This window comes from Drosophila simulans, chromosome 2L, assembly GCF_016746395.2.
Source record: "Drosophila simulans strain w501 chromosome 2L, Prin_Dsim_3.1, whole genome shotgun sequence".
Classification (NCBI taxonomy): domain Eukaryota; kingdom Metazoa; phylum Arthropoda; class Insecta; order Diptera; family Drosophilidae; genus Drosophila; species Drosophila simulans.
In genome coordinates, this window is record NC_052520.2 from 3,157,059 (window position 1) to 3,170,249 (window position 13,191).

At 43.8% G+C, this 13,191-nt stretch overlaps 6 protein-coding genes and 2 non-coding genes across 8 annotated transcripts; 4 read left to right on the forward strand and 4 right to left on the reverse strand.

The window, feature by feature from the left end:
* Positions 1 to 57: 57 nt before the first annotated feature.
* On the forward strand, positions 58 to 2,236 carry LOC6730828 (probable tyrosyl-DNA phosphodiesterase). The gene is made up of 5 exons (XM_002077959.4): positions 58 to 239; positions 294 to 840; positions 901 to 1,290; positions 1,346 to 1,943; positions 2,004 to 2,236. Exons 1-5 carry the CDS (start codon positions 164 to 166, stop codon positions 2,133 to 2,135), a joined length of 1,743 nt encoding a protein of 580 aa, XP_002077995.1. The 5' UTR covers positions 58 to 163; the 3' UTR covers positions 2,136 to 2,236.
* A 480-nt stretch (positions 2,237 to 2,716) lies between these two features.
* On the forward strand, positions 2,717 to 8,114 carry LOC6730829 (abhydrolase domain-containing protein 2). Its single transcript, XM_002077960.4, has 5 exons — positions 2,717 to 3,164; positions 6,071 to 6,240; positions 6,303 to 6,657; positions 6,723 to 7,072; positions 7,132 to 8,114. Exons 1-5 carry the CDS (start codon positions 3,010 to 3,012, stop codon positions 7,296 to 7,298), a joined length of 1,197 nt encoding a protein of 398 aa, XP_002077996.1. The 5' UTR covers positions 2,717 to 3,009; the 3' UTR covers positions 7,299 to 8,114.
* Positions 8,115 to 8,238: 124 nt separating this feature from the next.
* Positions 8,239 to 8,320, forward strand: Trnas-aga. Its single transcript has one exon. It is a non-coding gene; the product is annotated as a tRNA-Ser (tRNA).
* Positions 8,321 to 8,462: 142 nt separating this feature from the next.
* On the reverse strand, positions 8,463 to 9,576 carry LOC6730831 (zinc finger protein 501). The gene has a single exon (XM_002077961.4). It carries the CDS (start codon positions 9,560 to 9,562, stop codon positions 8,543 to 8,545), a length of 1,020 nt encoding a protein of 339 aa, XP_002077997.2. The 5' UTR covers positions 9,563 to 9,576; the 3' UTR covers positions 8,463 to 8,542.
* A 61-nt stretch (positions 9,577 to 9,637) lies between these two features.
* On the reverse strand, positions 9,638 to 11,349 carry LOC6730832 (gastrula zinc finger protein XlCGF52.1). Its single transcript, XM_016179104.3, has 2 exons — positions 11,230 to 11,349; positions 9,638 to 11,173 (listed from the first exon to the last, which is right to left on the reverse strand). The coding sequence occupies exons 1-2, from the start codon at positions 11,235 to 11,237 to the stop codon at positions 9,949 to 9,951; spliced, it is 1,233 nt and encodes a 410-aa protein (XP_016023246.1). The 5' UTR covers positions 11,238 to 11,349; the 3' UTR covers positions 9,638 to 9,948.
* Positions 11,350 to 11,517: 168 nt separating this feature from the next.
* Trnas-aga lies at positions 11,518 to 11,599 on the reverse strand. Its single transcript has one exon. It is a non-coding gene; the product is annotated as a tRNA-Ser (tRNA).
* A 186-nt stretch (positions 11,600 to 11,785) lies between these two features.
* LOC6730834 lies at positions 11,786 to 12,371 on the reverse strand. Its single transcript, XM_002077963.4, has 2 exons — positions 11,996 to 12,371; positions 11,786 to 11,928 (listed from the first exon to the last, which is right to left on the reverse strand). Exons 1-2 carry the CDS (start codon positions 12,339 to 12,341, stop codon positions 11,819 to 11,821), a joined length of 456 nt encoding a protein of 151 aa, XP_002077999.1. The 5' UTR covers positions 12,342 to 12,371; the 3' UTR covers positions 11,786 to 11,818.
* Positions 12,372 to 12,474: 103 nt separating this feature from the next.
* LOC6730835 lies at positions 12,475 to 12,962 on the forward strand. The gene is made up of 2 exons (XM_002077964.4): positions 12,475 to 12,754; positions 12,820 to 12,962. Exons 1-2 carry the CDS (start codon positions 12,508 to 12,510, stop codon positions 12,939 to 12,941), a joined length of 369 nt encoding a protein of 122 aa, XP_002078000.1. The 5' UTR covers positions 12,475 to 12,507; the 3' UTR covers positions 12,942 to 12,962.
* Positions 12,963 to 13,191: the final 229 nt, after the last annotated feature.

Consider the following 13,191-nt stretch of genomic DNA (forward strand, 5'->3'; position numbering starts at 1 on the left):
CAAAAGTTTGATATTTTTTAATTTGCCAACGGTATTTTTGCAATCGATTAATTGCCATCGCCAGCTGAGCGCGCTTTGTTTTTTTTTTTTGCACAGCATTTGCGAAATTCTATTTGTGTTAATTGTGTTTGTTTTAGTTATCAAATAATAAATAGTTAGCAACATGAAGGAGTGTCCTTATGGTGAAAAGTGCTACAGGAAGAACCCCATTCATTTTGGCGAGTTCTCCCATGCCCACCGTAAGTAAATTCCGATAAAATGGAGCATTAAAAAATATTTTTCGCTTTATTCAGTGGATGCGATTTATGCCAAGGGAAATGGATCGGGGGACTACGAGATACCGGACCAGTACTCCAGCGAGATGATCCACACCCAGTTGAAGCTGCTGGAGAAACTGTTTCCCAAGCAGACAGCCAAGAAGCAGCAGGAAGCTCATTCATCTAGCTCAAAACCAGCCGTCACTGCTCCGGTTGCCAGTGGATCCTCGAGTTCAGTGCCCTTGGATACCAAGCCCAGTGGATCCTCAACCTCCAGGCCAGCTGCTTCCCAAGACACCTCAAATCTGGCCAAAAAACAGAAGCTGAATGCCAAGAACATCAGAGATTATATTCCTGTTGTTATCGAAAAGGGAGGAATGGCCAAAAAGCTGGAGCGGGCAGCTCCCTATAACATGTTCCTCACTGCGATCACAGACTCCAAGCCCACCCACTCGGAACCATTGAGCATAACGCTCCAGGAAATCCTGGACGAGAGTCTGGGCGAGATTGAGAGCACCGTTCAGATTAACTTTATGGTTGACATTGGCTGGCTCCTGGGACACTACTACTTTGCGGGGATACTGTAAGTAATAACTAATTAACTAAACTACTTAATCGGGTAATGAAAATTCTCAACTTGCAGGGACAAGCCACTTTTGCTGCTCTACGGCGACGAATCGCCGGAGCTGCTTAGCATTGGGAAGTTCAAGCAGCAGGTCACGGCCATTCGTGTCAAGATGCCCACGCCCTTTGCCACCTCGCACACCAAGATGATGTTCCTCGGCTACAGCGATGGCTCCATGCGGGTGGTCATCTCCACGGCTAATCTGTACGAGGACGACTGGCACAACCGCACGCAGGGCCTGTGGATCAGTCCCAAGCTGCCTGCTCTGCCGGTCGATGCGGATACGGGCGCTGGCGAAAGTCTGACGGGCTTCAAACAGGATCTGATGCTCTACTTGGTGGAGTACAAGATAAGCCAGCTGCAGCCTTGGATAGCAAGGATTCGAAACAGCGATTTCAGTGCCATCAAGTAGGACACAACTTAAGTATTGCAGCTTAAACCTATCAATTGTTTCCCTCCGCAGCGTTTTCTTCTTGGGCTCTGTGCCCGGAGGTCATCGCGAGGGCAGCGTGCGAGGTCATCCGTGGGGTCACGCCCGCCTGGCCTCCTTGCTCGCCAAGCACGCGGCACCCATCGACGATCGCATACCGGTCGTCTGCCAGAGCTCGAGCATCGGCAGCCTGGGAGCCAACGTGCAGGCCTGGATTCAGCAAGATTTCGTCAATAGCCTTAAGAAGGATTCCACGCCTGTGGGCAAGCTGCGTCAGATGCCGCCCTTCAAGATGATCTATCCCAGCTACGGCAACGTCTCGGGCAGTCATGATGGAATGCTGGGCGGCGGTTGTCTGCCCTACGGAAAGAACACCAACGATAAGCAGCCTTGGCTCAAGGACTATCTGCAGCAGTGGAAGTCCAGCGATCGCTATCGCTCGCGCGCAATGCCACACATCAAGAGCTATACGCGCTTCAATCTGGAGGACCAGTCGGTGTACTGGTTCGTTTTAACCTCGGCGAATCTCTCGAAGGCAGCCTGGGGCTGCTTCAACAAGAGCTCGAATATCCAACCCTGCCTGAGGATCGCCAACTATGAGGCTGGCGTCCTATTCCTGCCCAGATTTGTGGTAGGTCTTGTGAGATTTTTGAATCAAAGTTCAATGCAACTGGTGCTCTTTGCTTTCCAGACTGGCGAGGACACCTTTCCTTTGGGCAACAATCGTGATGGCGTGCCCGCGTTTCCACTACCATACGACGTTCCATTGACGCCCTATGCTCCAGATGATAAGCCCTTCCTGATGGATTACCTACAAGGTTGAGATTAAGATACCTCTTTCAAGGCCTCACAAATTTCTTTGAATTCGTTAAATATATTTATTTACTGTACATTTAATTAAAGAATAGTTAAGTTATTATCGAGTTCACTCAGTTTTCACTACGGAAAAGTAGTTCGCAAAGAGCTCGGCGACATTCGTGGCAAGTGCTGATCGAATCTACTGGAGGCCGCTCGTAAGGAAACCCCCGATTTCATGGCCGCCACTGCTCCGCGAAAATCGGCGGTATCTCATTTCGGCGTTTTGCGCATATAGTTAGGCATTTTTGTTTAATAATATTATGTTTGTTTTTTATTGGTGACTAGAGATGGTAAAGTTACAGGATGCGCACAAAATACCACAGCTTATTGTCATTACTTAGACTTTTAAAACAAAACCAAAAGTTGTAATGGCACAGCCATTATGTTATATATTCATTTTATTAAAATTATAATAAGAATCAATACTTTTTTATGGCCAGCATTTTAAATGCGTAAATTTTGGCGCCAAAGCTTAAAATACTACAAGTGCGCAACCGATAGTTGTGTAGCACCGCCCACGCAGTTGGTATTTTCGCATGGCCTCGCCAGCGGTCACACCATATCTGGCAGTTGAAAAAAAATCGCAGCAGGCGAATTTTCGGAAATTTCGAGCAGCATTTAAATCCGGTTCCAGTGGAAAGTGTTAACTTATTTACGCCACCCCAAAAACGTAGTAAACGCACATAGAAAGGACGAACACAACGCGGATTGCCCTGCAAAACACGAAGAGAAGCCGCAAGGAGGTGCACCAAATCGCAGGATAAGTGGAGCTCGATTGGATGACAAGGCGGGCCACTTCCTCGGATCCTGGCTAGAAACTCGCAGCACCCAGCGCCACCATGTCCACCGCCTTCTTCACCGTCATCGCCGTCATCGTGTGCATCCTGTTCCGCATCCTCAATGTCCACAGCCAGCCGCTGAAGCCGAGTGTGTGGTGCCTGGATGCCCACTTCCTCGACTGCCTCTACAAGATCGCGCCCGTCCTAAGGGAACCGTAAGTAATCCGGACACAATCAGCTTGAAATCATGTTGTAATCATCCTTTGGTCTTTTTCCTCATTTTCATAACACATTTCGGGTCACAGGTGTGGCCAAAATTTATAGCAGCCTTCGGTTTTTGTAGGGTTACATCCGTCGAAATCGATATTATAGTACAGCTGAACTATGGATTTCCTGTTTTAATCCTTACATATCATCATTATATCATGCATATGGTAATTATGATCTCATTTGTGAACGACTCATGTTTCAAGGAGCTTAATAAATTTGGTAAAAGATTGTATTGCTCATGCCATCGCAGCTGAGTTGCCAACTATGTCATCAGCATCACAGTCGCGCCAAAATATTAGTTTCCTCAGGTTTCATAATTGCCCCAGTCGGTTTCGCTGATAAGCAAATCAGCAATCACCTCAAATTACTTTAAACCGCCAATTAAGTAGCATGTGCAAACTAAAAGCCATTGTTTCACGCACTCCGTCGAATTTCCCAGCTGGCGAATGAATCATGAATGGCAATTAGTCAATAAAACTGATGTCGCTGTCTAAATAATTCACTAACTCATCAGCATGTGCTCATACTACTATCTATATCTATGAAATGCAGCTACAAATCCATTGATTAAATGCAATTCCAACAGTATCAGCCAATAAAATGGTTGGTGTGTTCAATATATGCACCCCTCTATAAAATAGAGAGCACTCCTTCCTGAGGTCTGAGGTTTCGTTATCGGCGATATAGTAACCCTTACTCATTATATATGTACATCTGCGGTCACAGGCTAAAAATATTTCAATAGGTTATCTTGTGTGTAGAAATTGTTTTAAATTAGGATTTGTATTTGCCAGTATAGCTAAGGTTATCAGCAGCCAACCGATAGAGAAATCAAGTTTAATGGCACAAATATTCATTAACTTTTATCACTTCCTTGATAAACATTTCTCGTTGGCTGGAAAATTTTCATTCTGTTTGCATTATTTTGTGTAAATCTGTGAAAGCCCGCGGCGTTTCTCTTTCGTTGACCAGAAGCCGCATAAATAAATGGAATTTTTCTTTCGTTTTTAATTTACTTTTTTTTCAAGACGTCTGCCAGCAGGCGCGATAAGGATTAATAACAATATAGCTCAAAGTTCGCACCGCAATTACGCAGTTGAGACTGCGACTAACGCCTAGCAACCCGATTTTGGCCACAAATTTTCCCTGTCACTCGATAATCGCGTGGGGTTTCCTCAAGATACATATATTGTATATGTTTGTGTATGGAAATGTAGGTTGATAATGAAAAGATTGCCGGCGATTTCTTTCTTTTTGGCACTTTGGCCCATTCAAATGCCGGCACTACCTGTGAATGTTTTTGCTTTTTGTTTTGGCTTTCTGCCCAGTCGTCTGCCGCTTTTGTTTGACAACAAAGATTGCGTAAGCAGAGTTCTCTCGACTGGCTGCGCTGCTTTCTACCCCCGCTCATCTGTGTTTTCTCACCTGACAAACCGGTTGAAAGGTGAGATTCACTCGGCTAAAAAACCGGAGGGCCAGTTAATTTCCGTCATCCTCCTGTGCATTTGTTCTGCCCACGAAAAGATTAGAAATGCTATAGAAATTTTAACAATAGAGCTCGTTTTCTAGTGTAGTTAATTTTTTCTGATTTTATTTTCAATAGGCGATGCATTTATATGGTTGTATATTCTTACTTGTAGTTACTTTTCCTCCTATTATAAAAAAGGGTATTTAAGTTAAGTAAATAGTTACGTAGAAAATTTGCCAAGTAGGCTCATAAAACGTGGGATTATATGGCCATTATAAGAACACTAACATATTAAGTTTATGTTGGGCAAAGATCAAGTGTCAAAAGGTTCCACAGGGTTCTAATTTCCGCGAAGACGATTGTTTTGGAGGTGCGGCGTTGATAGAAACCCAGGAGGATGACTCATTAGCACCGTGTGCTGCTCGTTTTTAGTTGACAACTTGAAGGTGGGAAAGAATTGCAGCTGTTTTTGCCTTTTGGCTGGCGAACCCCGAACGACACATTAACTTTTAACGATACATTTCTACATATATGTATGCGAGGGCATTATTCATTAAGTAGACGGTGTCATTCATATTGATTACTGTTCGGAAATTCATGCTTGAAACTGATTAAAAATTGAAAAGCCAGATACGCCGGCATTTGTGCCAGTTCCCAAAGTGGCCACGCCCCTGCCCACAAACTTTTCACCATTTTACTTTGATTGATACTAATTGAATGGCTACTGTTGCTGAGCTCACAAGTGGATACACAAAATTGTATCACGTTTTTGCACGGCTGACATGATTCTTGATGCACGCAGGGAAAAAGTGCTTAAATCAACTCAATCAAATAGGGCTTGATTTGGAAAAAGAAGGCTTGAATATAAACCCCCATGTAGCTCTATACCCTATTGAATCTAAATTCTAAAAATATATACCTTTCAATTGAGAGTACCTTTGGCAGAGAACATCCGACTTTCTCCATCTAATTCTGGTGTAGCTGCGTGCACTCAATTAGGTTCAATTGGTTCTAATGCTGCTTGCTGAATTGCGGCTTTGTGCATTTGGTGGCATTCTGTTGCGAATTTGTAAGGCATCGCATTGAAAAAACTTGGACTCAGATCAAAATTCAATTTGTATGAATAATACGAGTATTTGCGCAAAATTGGCAAATTGCCTGCTAACTAAACTGGAAGCAATTGTGCGCAGATTTATTATTGCCATAATTCAGAGTGCAATGTCAAGGGCAAACAAGTTCGGAATAAAATGAAATATATCTACCATAGGTGGCCAACGGAAGAGAAGTAGCTTAATCAACATTTATAGTATACCGTAATTGCTGATTAAAGAATCTAAAGTACGTCATGCTTACTTTTAATCCCATTCTCTTCACTCTTTTCAGATACGTTCCCCCGCGACTTTGGGGCTTTAGTGGCCACGTGCAGACGGTCTTGCACAGCATTGTTGGCCGAGTGCGATGTCCCTGGCCACTCGGAGAACGTGTTTACATGTCGCTGAAGGATGGCTCCACATTGACCTACGACTTGTACCAGCCACTCAACGAACAGGAGGGTGAGTTACGCAGCCTAATCCCGATGCATTGCCTGTATTAAATGTATCTATCTCGCGCATAGATGACATCACGGTGGCCATATGCCCGGGCATCGCCAACAGCTCGGAATCGGTGTACATTCGCACCTTCGTGCACTTGGCCCAGTGCAATGGATACCGCTGTGCGGTGCTAAATCACATTGGCGCACTGCGCAGTGTCCAGGTGACGTCCACGCGCATTTTCACCTACGGCCACACGGAGGATTTCGCGGCCATGGTGGAGCATTTGCACCAGAAGTACCGCCAAAGTCGAATTGTCGCGGTTGGTTTCAGTCTGGGCGGCAATCTGGTCACCAAGTACATGGGCGAGGACCAGAAGACAAAGCCAAACAAGGTCATTGGAGGCATATCCATATGCCAAGGCTACAATGCCGTCGAGTGAGTTGATATAAAAACTATTTATATAGGAAATCAGAGCTAAATACTTAGTACTTATATTGCAGAGGCACCAAGTGGCTGCTTAACTGGCAGAACTTCCGCCGCTTTTACCTATACATCATGACTGAGAACGTGAAGAGCATTATCCTGCGACATCGACATGTCCTCCTGTCCGACGAGGTCAAGGCTCGGCATAATCTCAACGAGCGCGAGATCATCGCGGCTGCCACTCTGCCCGAGTTGGATGAGGCTTACACGCGGAGAGTGTACAACTTTCCCTCCACCCAGGAGTTGTACAAGTGGAGCTCGTCGCTGTTTTACTTCGACACGATCAAGAAGCCAATGATCTTCATCAACGCTAAGGATGATCCCTTGATCCCGGAGGATTTGCTGCACCCCATCAAGGAGTATGCCAGTAAGTAGACAGGTCTCTCCTCGCTATCACGTTGCTTATTCAATCTTTCCTCCCCTCAGCGACGCGCCAAAACACCGCCTATGTGGAGGTGGCCCATGGCGGTCATCTGGGTTTCTATGAGGGCGGCTTCCTATACCCGAACCCAGTCACTTGGCTGGATCGCACGCTTGTGGCTATGGTTGGGTCGTTGGTCATGATGCAGGAAGTGGGCAAGGTGGCCCCTTAGGCCTGGTCGCTATTTTCACACGCACACACGACTATTTAACGCTTCTGTGTCAAAATTGGTTGTCGCTGTCGGATATGAATCTTTGAAGGAACATCGGAACGGAAGAGAGCCCGAAAGACCCCATACATATAGTTCTAACATATGATATCGTTGTGCAGCAATTATAAATTATCAGCCGCGCAAGCAGTTAAACATAAATTGATGTATACTTTTGCAAAGTGCATTTAAAATGGAAATTGCAGTTTTTTGACAACGGTTTTTATGCTTTTTAATGACTTTTCGAAGAGCCAAACATGCAATGTATCAGTTGAACTCGTACCTTAGTTAGTAAACGCGACCACATGTATCCATGTACTTATGTCTAAGCAAATTCCTATTTATTAGCATTTTCCTTTGTGATCTAACAGGTTTTAATTACGTATATTTTTATATGTGAAATGTACACCACAAGCCGCACACAATATACGATGTATGACAGTAATTATAAATTATAAGTCCTCGACCGCACCACAAGTATATAAAATAGCAAGAATATTGCCTTAGTGTAGACCTCGTTTTGTAAGTGTGAATATGATTTTAACTATTCATTTTGTACTACGATGCATTTCACGGAAATCAAAGAGAAACCAAATGAAAGTTTGCCCAACGTCGGCTTCATTTTTGTATACTTTTTCTGAACTTTACCAAGTTGATAGTCAGATGGATGCGCGATTTGTTTACCAATGTAGTGGAGTATGGAGGAATATTTATAAATGTATTTGTAAACGTATTTATAAATGTATATTAAAACAAATAAATAACAGTTGGACAAAAATATTTTCTTTATTTCATTTTTGATTTCTGCACATTTCAAATTTCGCTGTTAAATCGGTAAGCAGTTTTACTTTACAGTTTCTCTACACCTAAGCTAACACTGGTTTTTACATCACTCGTTGCAAGAGCAGTCGTGGCCGAGCGGTTAAGGCGTCTGACTAGAAATCAGATTCCCTCTGGGAGCGTAGGTTCGAATCCTACCGACTGCGATGACAAGAGTTTCTTTTTTTTTAATTTTTAAAGAAAAGAAAATTTAAAGTTTATTAATTTTTTCTTTTTTTTATGTATTCAAAAAATTGTGCTAGATTTGTTTTTTCGCTTTTGCAAGCGTAAACTATTGGAAAAATAACGTTTTTGAAATATAGCCCAGACCGGGATTCATTTTTATTGAGCGTTGTTTAAGTGTTTTAAATGTTTAAACTAAATGAAGCTTAAGATGTAGCCGCGTTCTCGACCTCGTCCTTATGGCAAAGCATCACATGCTTACGCACACTTTTTTGGTGGCGGAAACACCGCTCGCATTGGGAACACTTAAATGGCTTTTCTCCGGTGTGGCTCCACATGTGCTTTCGAAGATCTGACCGAGCCCGGAAGAACTTATCGCACATATCGCACTTGTGCGGCTTTTCTCCCGTGTGAATTAGAATGTGCTGCCTTAGAGCAGATGCACCCGAGAAGGCCGACTGGCAGGTAAGGCACTTGAAGGGTCTTTCGCCCGTGTGAGTCCTCAGATGTCTTTTGACGGAGGCAGTATCCACAAATGGCTTTTGGCACAGTTCGCAGGCAAAGGGTTTTTCCCCCGTGTGGGTCTTTTGGTGGCGGCGACAGTTTGATATGCTGCAGAAGGTCTTGTTGCATAGGCAGCAGGTGTACGAGGAATTCTTTGAAAGCTGCCTGGCTTTCTTCCTTAACTCTCCTTTGACCGCGTTCGTGCTGGTAGTGTCATCCGTCGTGTGGTGTCGCCGTATGTGTAGCCCTAAGAGACCAGGTCTACGAAAGGACATGTCGCACTGTGTGCAGACGTTACGCTTATCATCGGAAACTTCCTCGGAGTGAGCAGTTTTAGATTCTTCCTGGAAACTGACTTCATTCGTAGGTGCCTTGTTTTCACTCAAATGGAGTTTCTCCTCCTGTTCATCGATGAGTATTGCATCGTCGGAGTCTGATAGCTCGATGATATCCTCAGAGAGTTCCTCCTCGAGAACCGTGTCATGGGCTTCATAGAAGACCTGGTAGCTGCGTTCGTAAGTTTTTATGATCGCAAACGCATTGTGGGCATCCTTCACACAAGGTGGGCAAATTGAGTGCGGGAATGAGTCACCTTTTTCAACTTTGAAGCCGGTGCATGTGAATATCATATGGGCTATTGAAGCTGGAAGATCCCGCCTTTCCTCGAAAATGTTCACCATGTTTTTGGAGTTTGCCAGGCAAACTCGACACTTATTCTCCATTACCCTGTATTTGAATAAATCTTACTTTGCCGCCTTTATAAATCGATCAAACGTCATTACAAATATGCAGTGGTATTTTAGATATTTTAAAATGAAATGAGACGTTTTATATATTAGAGGAAATAGTTTGTTTACCATTTTAGCATTCAGATTGCTAGTGGAATGATCACCCTGTTCCCACAACAGTGGGCTGTTAGGCGCAAAAGAATATGTATGTTACTTCACCGAACTGTTATCGAGTTTGAAACCGCTTCTTGAATAACAAAAAACAACAAAATTATAATAAATTGGTATTTGGTAAAGGAGCTTATGGCTAAAATAAGATTACATTTTTAACAACTTGTCGTGACTCTTGGCCTGACAATCCTCACACTTCACTTTAAAGGTCATTTTGCCTTGTGTACTAGTCCGTGCTGGTAAAGGTCTGATGACGTTGAAAAACAAGACTGGCAGTCAGGACACTTGAAGGTTCGTTCCCCCGAGTGGGTCATTTTATGTGCCGCCAGACGCAGCCTATCCACAAACCGCTTGTCGCAGCAATCGCACTCGAAAGGTAGTTTATTCGAATGGATCTTCGTGTGTGCATTGAGGCTCGATATGGCCGTAAAGGCCGATTGGCATATTAAGCATTTGAAGGGATGTTCTCCGGTGTGGGTCCTTATGTGCTTGACGAGGTTACAGCGTACCACGAAGGCCTTACCGCACTGGTCACACTTAAATGGCCGCTCGCCCGTGTGACCTTTGGTGTGGCGCTCCAGGTGGCTCTTCAAACGGAAGCAACTCGGACAGAAAGGGCACTCGAAGGGTCGAATGTCGGTGTGTGTCATCTTGTGCTGGCGCAGGTTACTTCTGTCCGCAAAAGACTTGGCACAAATGTCGCACGTGTAAGGTCGTTTTCCCAAATGCAGGATGCTGTGCCTTTTAAGAAAGGATTTCAGTCGGAAGGTCATCGGACAGCTGGGGCATTTAAATGGTCGTTCTCCCGTGTGGACGCGTATGTGCGCCTCTAAGGTGGATGGATGTGCAAAGGACTTACTGCAGTGGGAGCACTTGTATCCCTTTCGAGCACCGCTCCGAACACATTCACTGTCGTCGGAAGTCACTTTTTCGGTGTCAGTCTCACCTTGCTGATGATCCGGTGCAAAACTTTCATTTCGTGGGGTGCCCTGGACATCCTTGTCCAATATGCCATTTTCTTTGGGTTCCTTTTCATCATGTTGCTGATCACATTCATCTTCTGATATCTCATAGATTTCATCGGCATTGATGCACTTTTGGTTCCAATTGGTATCGTGCGACGTCCCACTCTCGCTGTCCGATATTGTGTACACCTCTCCGTCTAGGAAATCCTCTTCAAGAACCGCATCGTGCGCCTCACAGAAGATGGTGTAGCTGCGCTCGTATTTTCTGATGATATCGAATGCACTCTGGGCATCCTCCAAACAGTATGCACAAATTAACTCCGACAGAGTGTCCCCTTTTTCAATGCCACAGTCGGTGCATTCAGAGATCATTTGTGCTATTGAAATCAGCAGGTCTTGTTTTGCCTCGAAAATGTTGACCATGTTTTCACTGAACCCAAGGCAGACTCGGCATCTGTCTTTGAGTGCGCTGAAATGGCGAAATAGGACTTTAGGATACGCACATTTACAAAAGCAGATACTTACGCTCTCATTTCTCCTATAAATTTTTATTTTCATGAAATAAGATATAGTAGCTTGTTTCCTTCTATAAAAATACAACAGATGTTTTCTCATCGGTTATCGATAACATACGGCTGGCAATGTAGTGAGTATAGGGTGTTCTGTGTACTTGGAGAATGAAAAATATAACTACTTGTAAACAAACAGCACACATATGTTTATTATTTTATAATAATTATTATAATAGTTTAACCATTTCCTCAGAAATGGTATAGTCGAGAATGTTAAAAAATAAAAAATTTGTAACTTTCTCGCAGTCGGTAGGATTCGAACCTACGCTCCCAGAGGGAATCTGATTTCTAGTCAGACGCCTTAACCGCTCGGCCACGACTGCTGTTGGTTTCTTTGGGCAAACTGGCAACTAATTTTGATTGCATGGAGAATCAAACACTGTGAGCACACATTTCGGAATCTTGCGGATTTGACAACACTGCATGTGTGTGTTATTTGAATTTGAGCGCCAAGTTGAATGTGACACATAAAATCCCTTTAATTTCTCCCTTTCATTCCAGTACACGGGTTTTAATTTTTTTAATAACCTTTATTGACCGCATTAAAATTTACAAAACCGTTTAGGACAATCTTCACGACAGCAACAATTGATGCCGCATTTGTAGTTCATGCCCTCGCATTTCTGCTTGCCCCACGAAAATGAAAGAAGACCTAACCACATGGAAAAATAAGTTATATAAGTAAGCAAACGAACTCGTCAAATTATCTAAATACTCACGGGCATATCCAGCTGCCAGGCGAGCTTCATTTTCCTTTCTCATTTCACATTCTGACTTGCATACGAAGTAGAAGGCCACGCCTTTGCCACAATGCGTGTCCAGGATGCAACGATTCACGGGTTTGCAGTCGCATGGACCGGGATTTTCACAACCTGGACCTTGGTAGACGCAATGGGGACCGCAGCAGGCGTTATCCCGAGGAGGAAGTTTGGGCTCCTTATAGCCATTACCATTGCACTTGTTCAGGCCAATGAACGGATGGCAGGAGCCCTGCTTGCAGGCCGATATTACGGCCATTAGGCAAGCCAGCAGTTGGAAAATCAGCAGAACTCGTGTGGCCCTCATGTTGGTTAATAGGTCACTCAAATGATCAACCCAAAATCAGCCTGCTTTTATACCCGCATATCGCCCTATATTTACACAATTGCCAAAGTAAAAATAGACCTCCTTAAGCCGCGATAGACTATAAAAGGCTCGACCCTCCTGGCACTTTATCTGAGAAGTCTTCGAAATGGTTGCCAAGATTCTGCTGAGCGTGCTGCTCCTTGCTGTTGTCACCGATCTGGTATCAGCCAAGTGCTCCCAAAACCTGTGCCCAGCGGTCACGAACTCGAATTGCCGGTGCAAGGGAAAACTTCAGTATCAATGCGTTTGCGACTTCACTTGCTCCGAGTGGGACAAGCCCTGCAACTGGGTCCTTACATGTCCTGAAGAAATCGACGACATCAATTCAGTGCGCGACAAGAGAAATAAGCTAAGTAAGTTCGGACACTCATATCCTTGATAAAATTCAGAATCCATTCACAATCACACTTTCCTGCAGATTTGTTTAGATTGCCCAATCGAAGCCGTCGGGAGTGTTTGGAAATCAATGTCAACACCCACAAGCACCCGAATTGCTGCAACTTGTTCTGCAAGTCTAAGATTAAAGATGTCTGTTTTTAAATAAATGTATGATCGTCAAAATTCTCGTTTATCACTCCATGTGCCGTATTTCATTTTATGGACTAAGCCTAAAGAGATTTGATAGAACCTTCAAGTAGAAGGGTTATGGCGGTATTAATATTTTATTTAATTTAGTAAATTTAATATGGTTATTTAAATTCTAAAATATTTAATACTTTTCCAGAGGAATATATTATTCAAAATAATAAAATTGAAATTTTTTGAAAAAGTCATTTAAGAATCAAGAATC

Bases quoted from the DNA above. Each gene is read 5' to 3' on its own strand.
- LOC6730828 (XM_002077959.4), top strand. From the start codon at position 164: ATGAAGGAGTGTCCTTATGGTGAAAAGTGCTACAGGAAGAACCCCATT. The intron at 1,291-1,345 runs GTAGGACACAAC...TTCCCTCCGCAG, and splicing joins AGCGATTTCAGTGCCATCAA to CGTTTTCTTCTTGGGCTCTG. The intron at 1,944-2,003 runs GTAGGTCTTGTG...TTTGCTTTCCAG, and splicing joins TATTCCTGCCCAGATTTGTG to ACTGGCGAGGACACCTTTCC.
- LOC6730829 (XM_002077960.4), top strand. From the start codon at position 3,010: ATGTCCACCGCCTTCTTCACCGTCATCGCCGTCATCGTGTGCATCCTG. The intron at 3,165-6,070 runs GTAAGTAATCCG...CACTCTTTTCAG, and splicing joins GCGCCCGTCCTAAGGGAACC to ATACGTTCCCCCGCGACTTT. The intron at 6,658-6,722 runs GTGAGTTGATAT...CTTATATTGCAG, and splicing joins CAAGGCTACAATGCCGTCGA to AGGCACCAAGTGGCTGCTTA.
- LOC6730831 (XM_002077961.4), bottom strand. From the start codon at position 9,562: ATGGAGAATAAGTGTCGAGTTTGCCTGGCAAACTCCAAAAACATGGTG.
- LOC6730834 (XM_002077963.4), bottom strand. From the start codon at position 12,341: ATGAGGGCCACACGAGTTCTGCTGATTTTCCAACTGCTGGCTTGCCTA. The intron at 11,929-11,995 runs GTGAGTATTTAG...CCATGTGGTTAG, and splicing joins CCTGGCAGCTGGATATGCCC to GTCTTCTTTCATTTTCGTGG.
- LOC6730835 (XM_002077964.4), top strand. From the start codon at position 12,508: ATGGTTGCCAAGATTCTGCTGAGCGTGCTGCTCCTTGCTGTTGTCACC. The intron at 12,755-12,819 runs GTAAGTTCGGAC...ACTTTCCTGCAG, and splicing joins CGACAAGAGAAATAAGCTAA to ATTTGTTTAGATTGCCCAAT.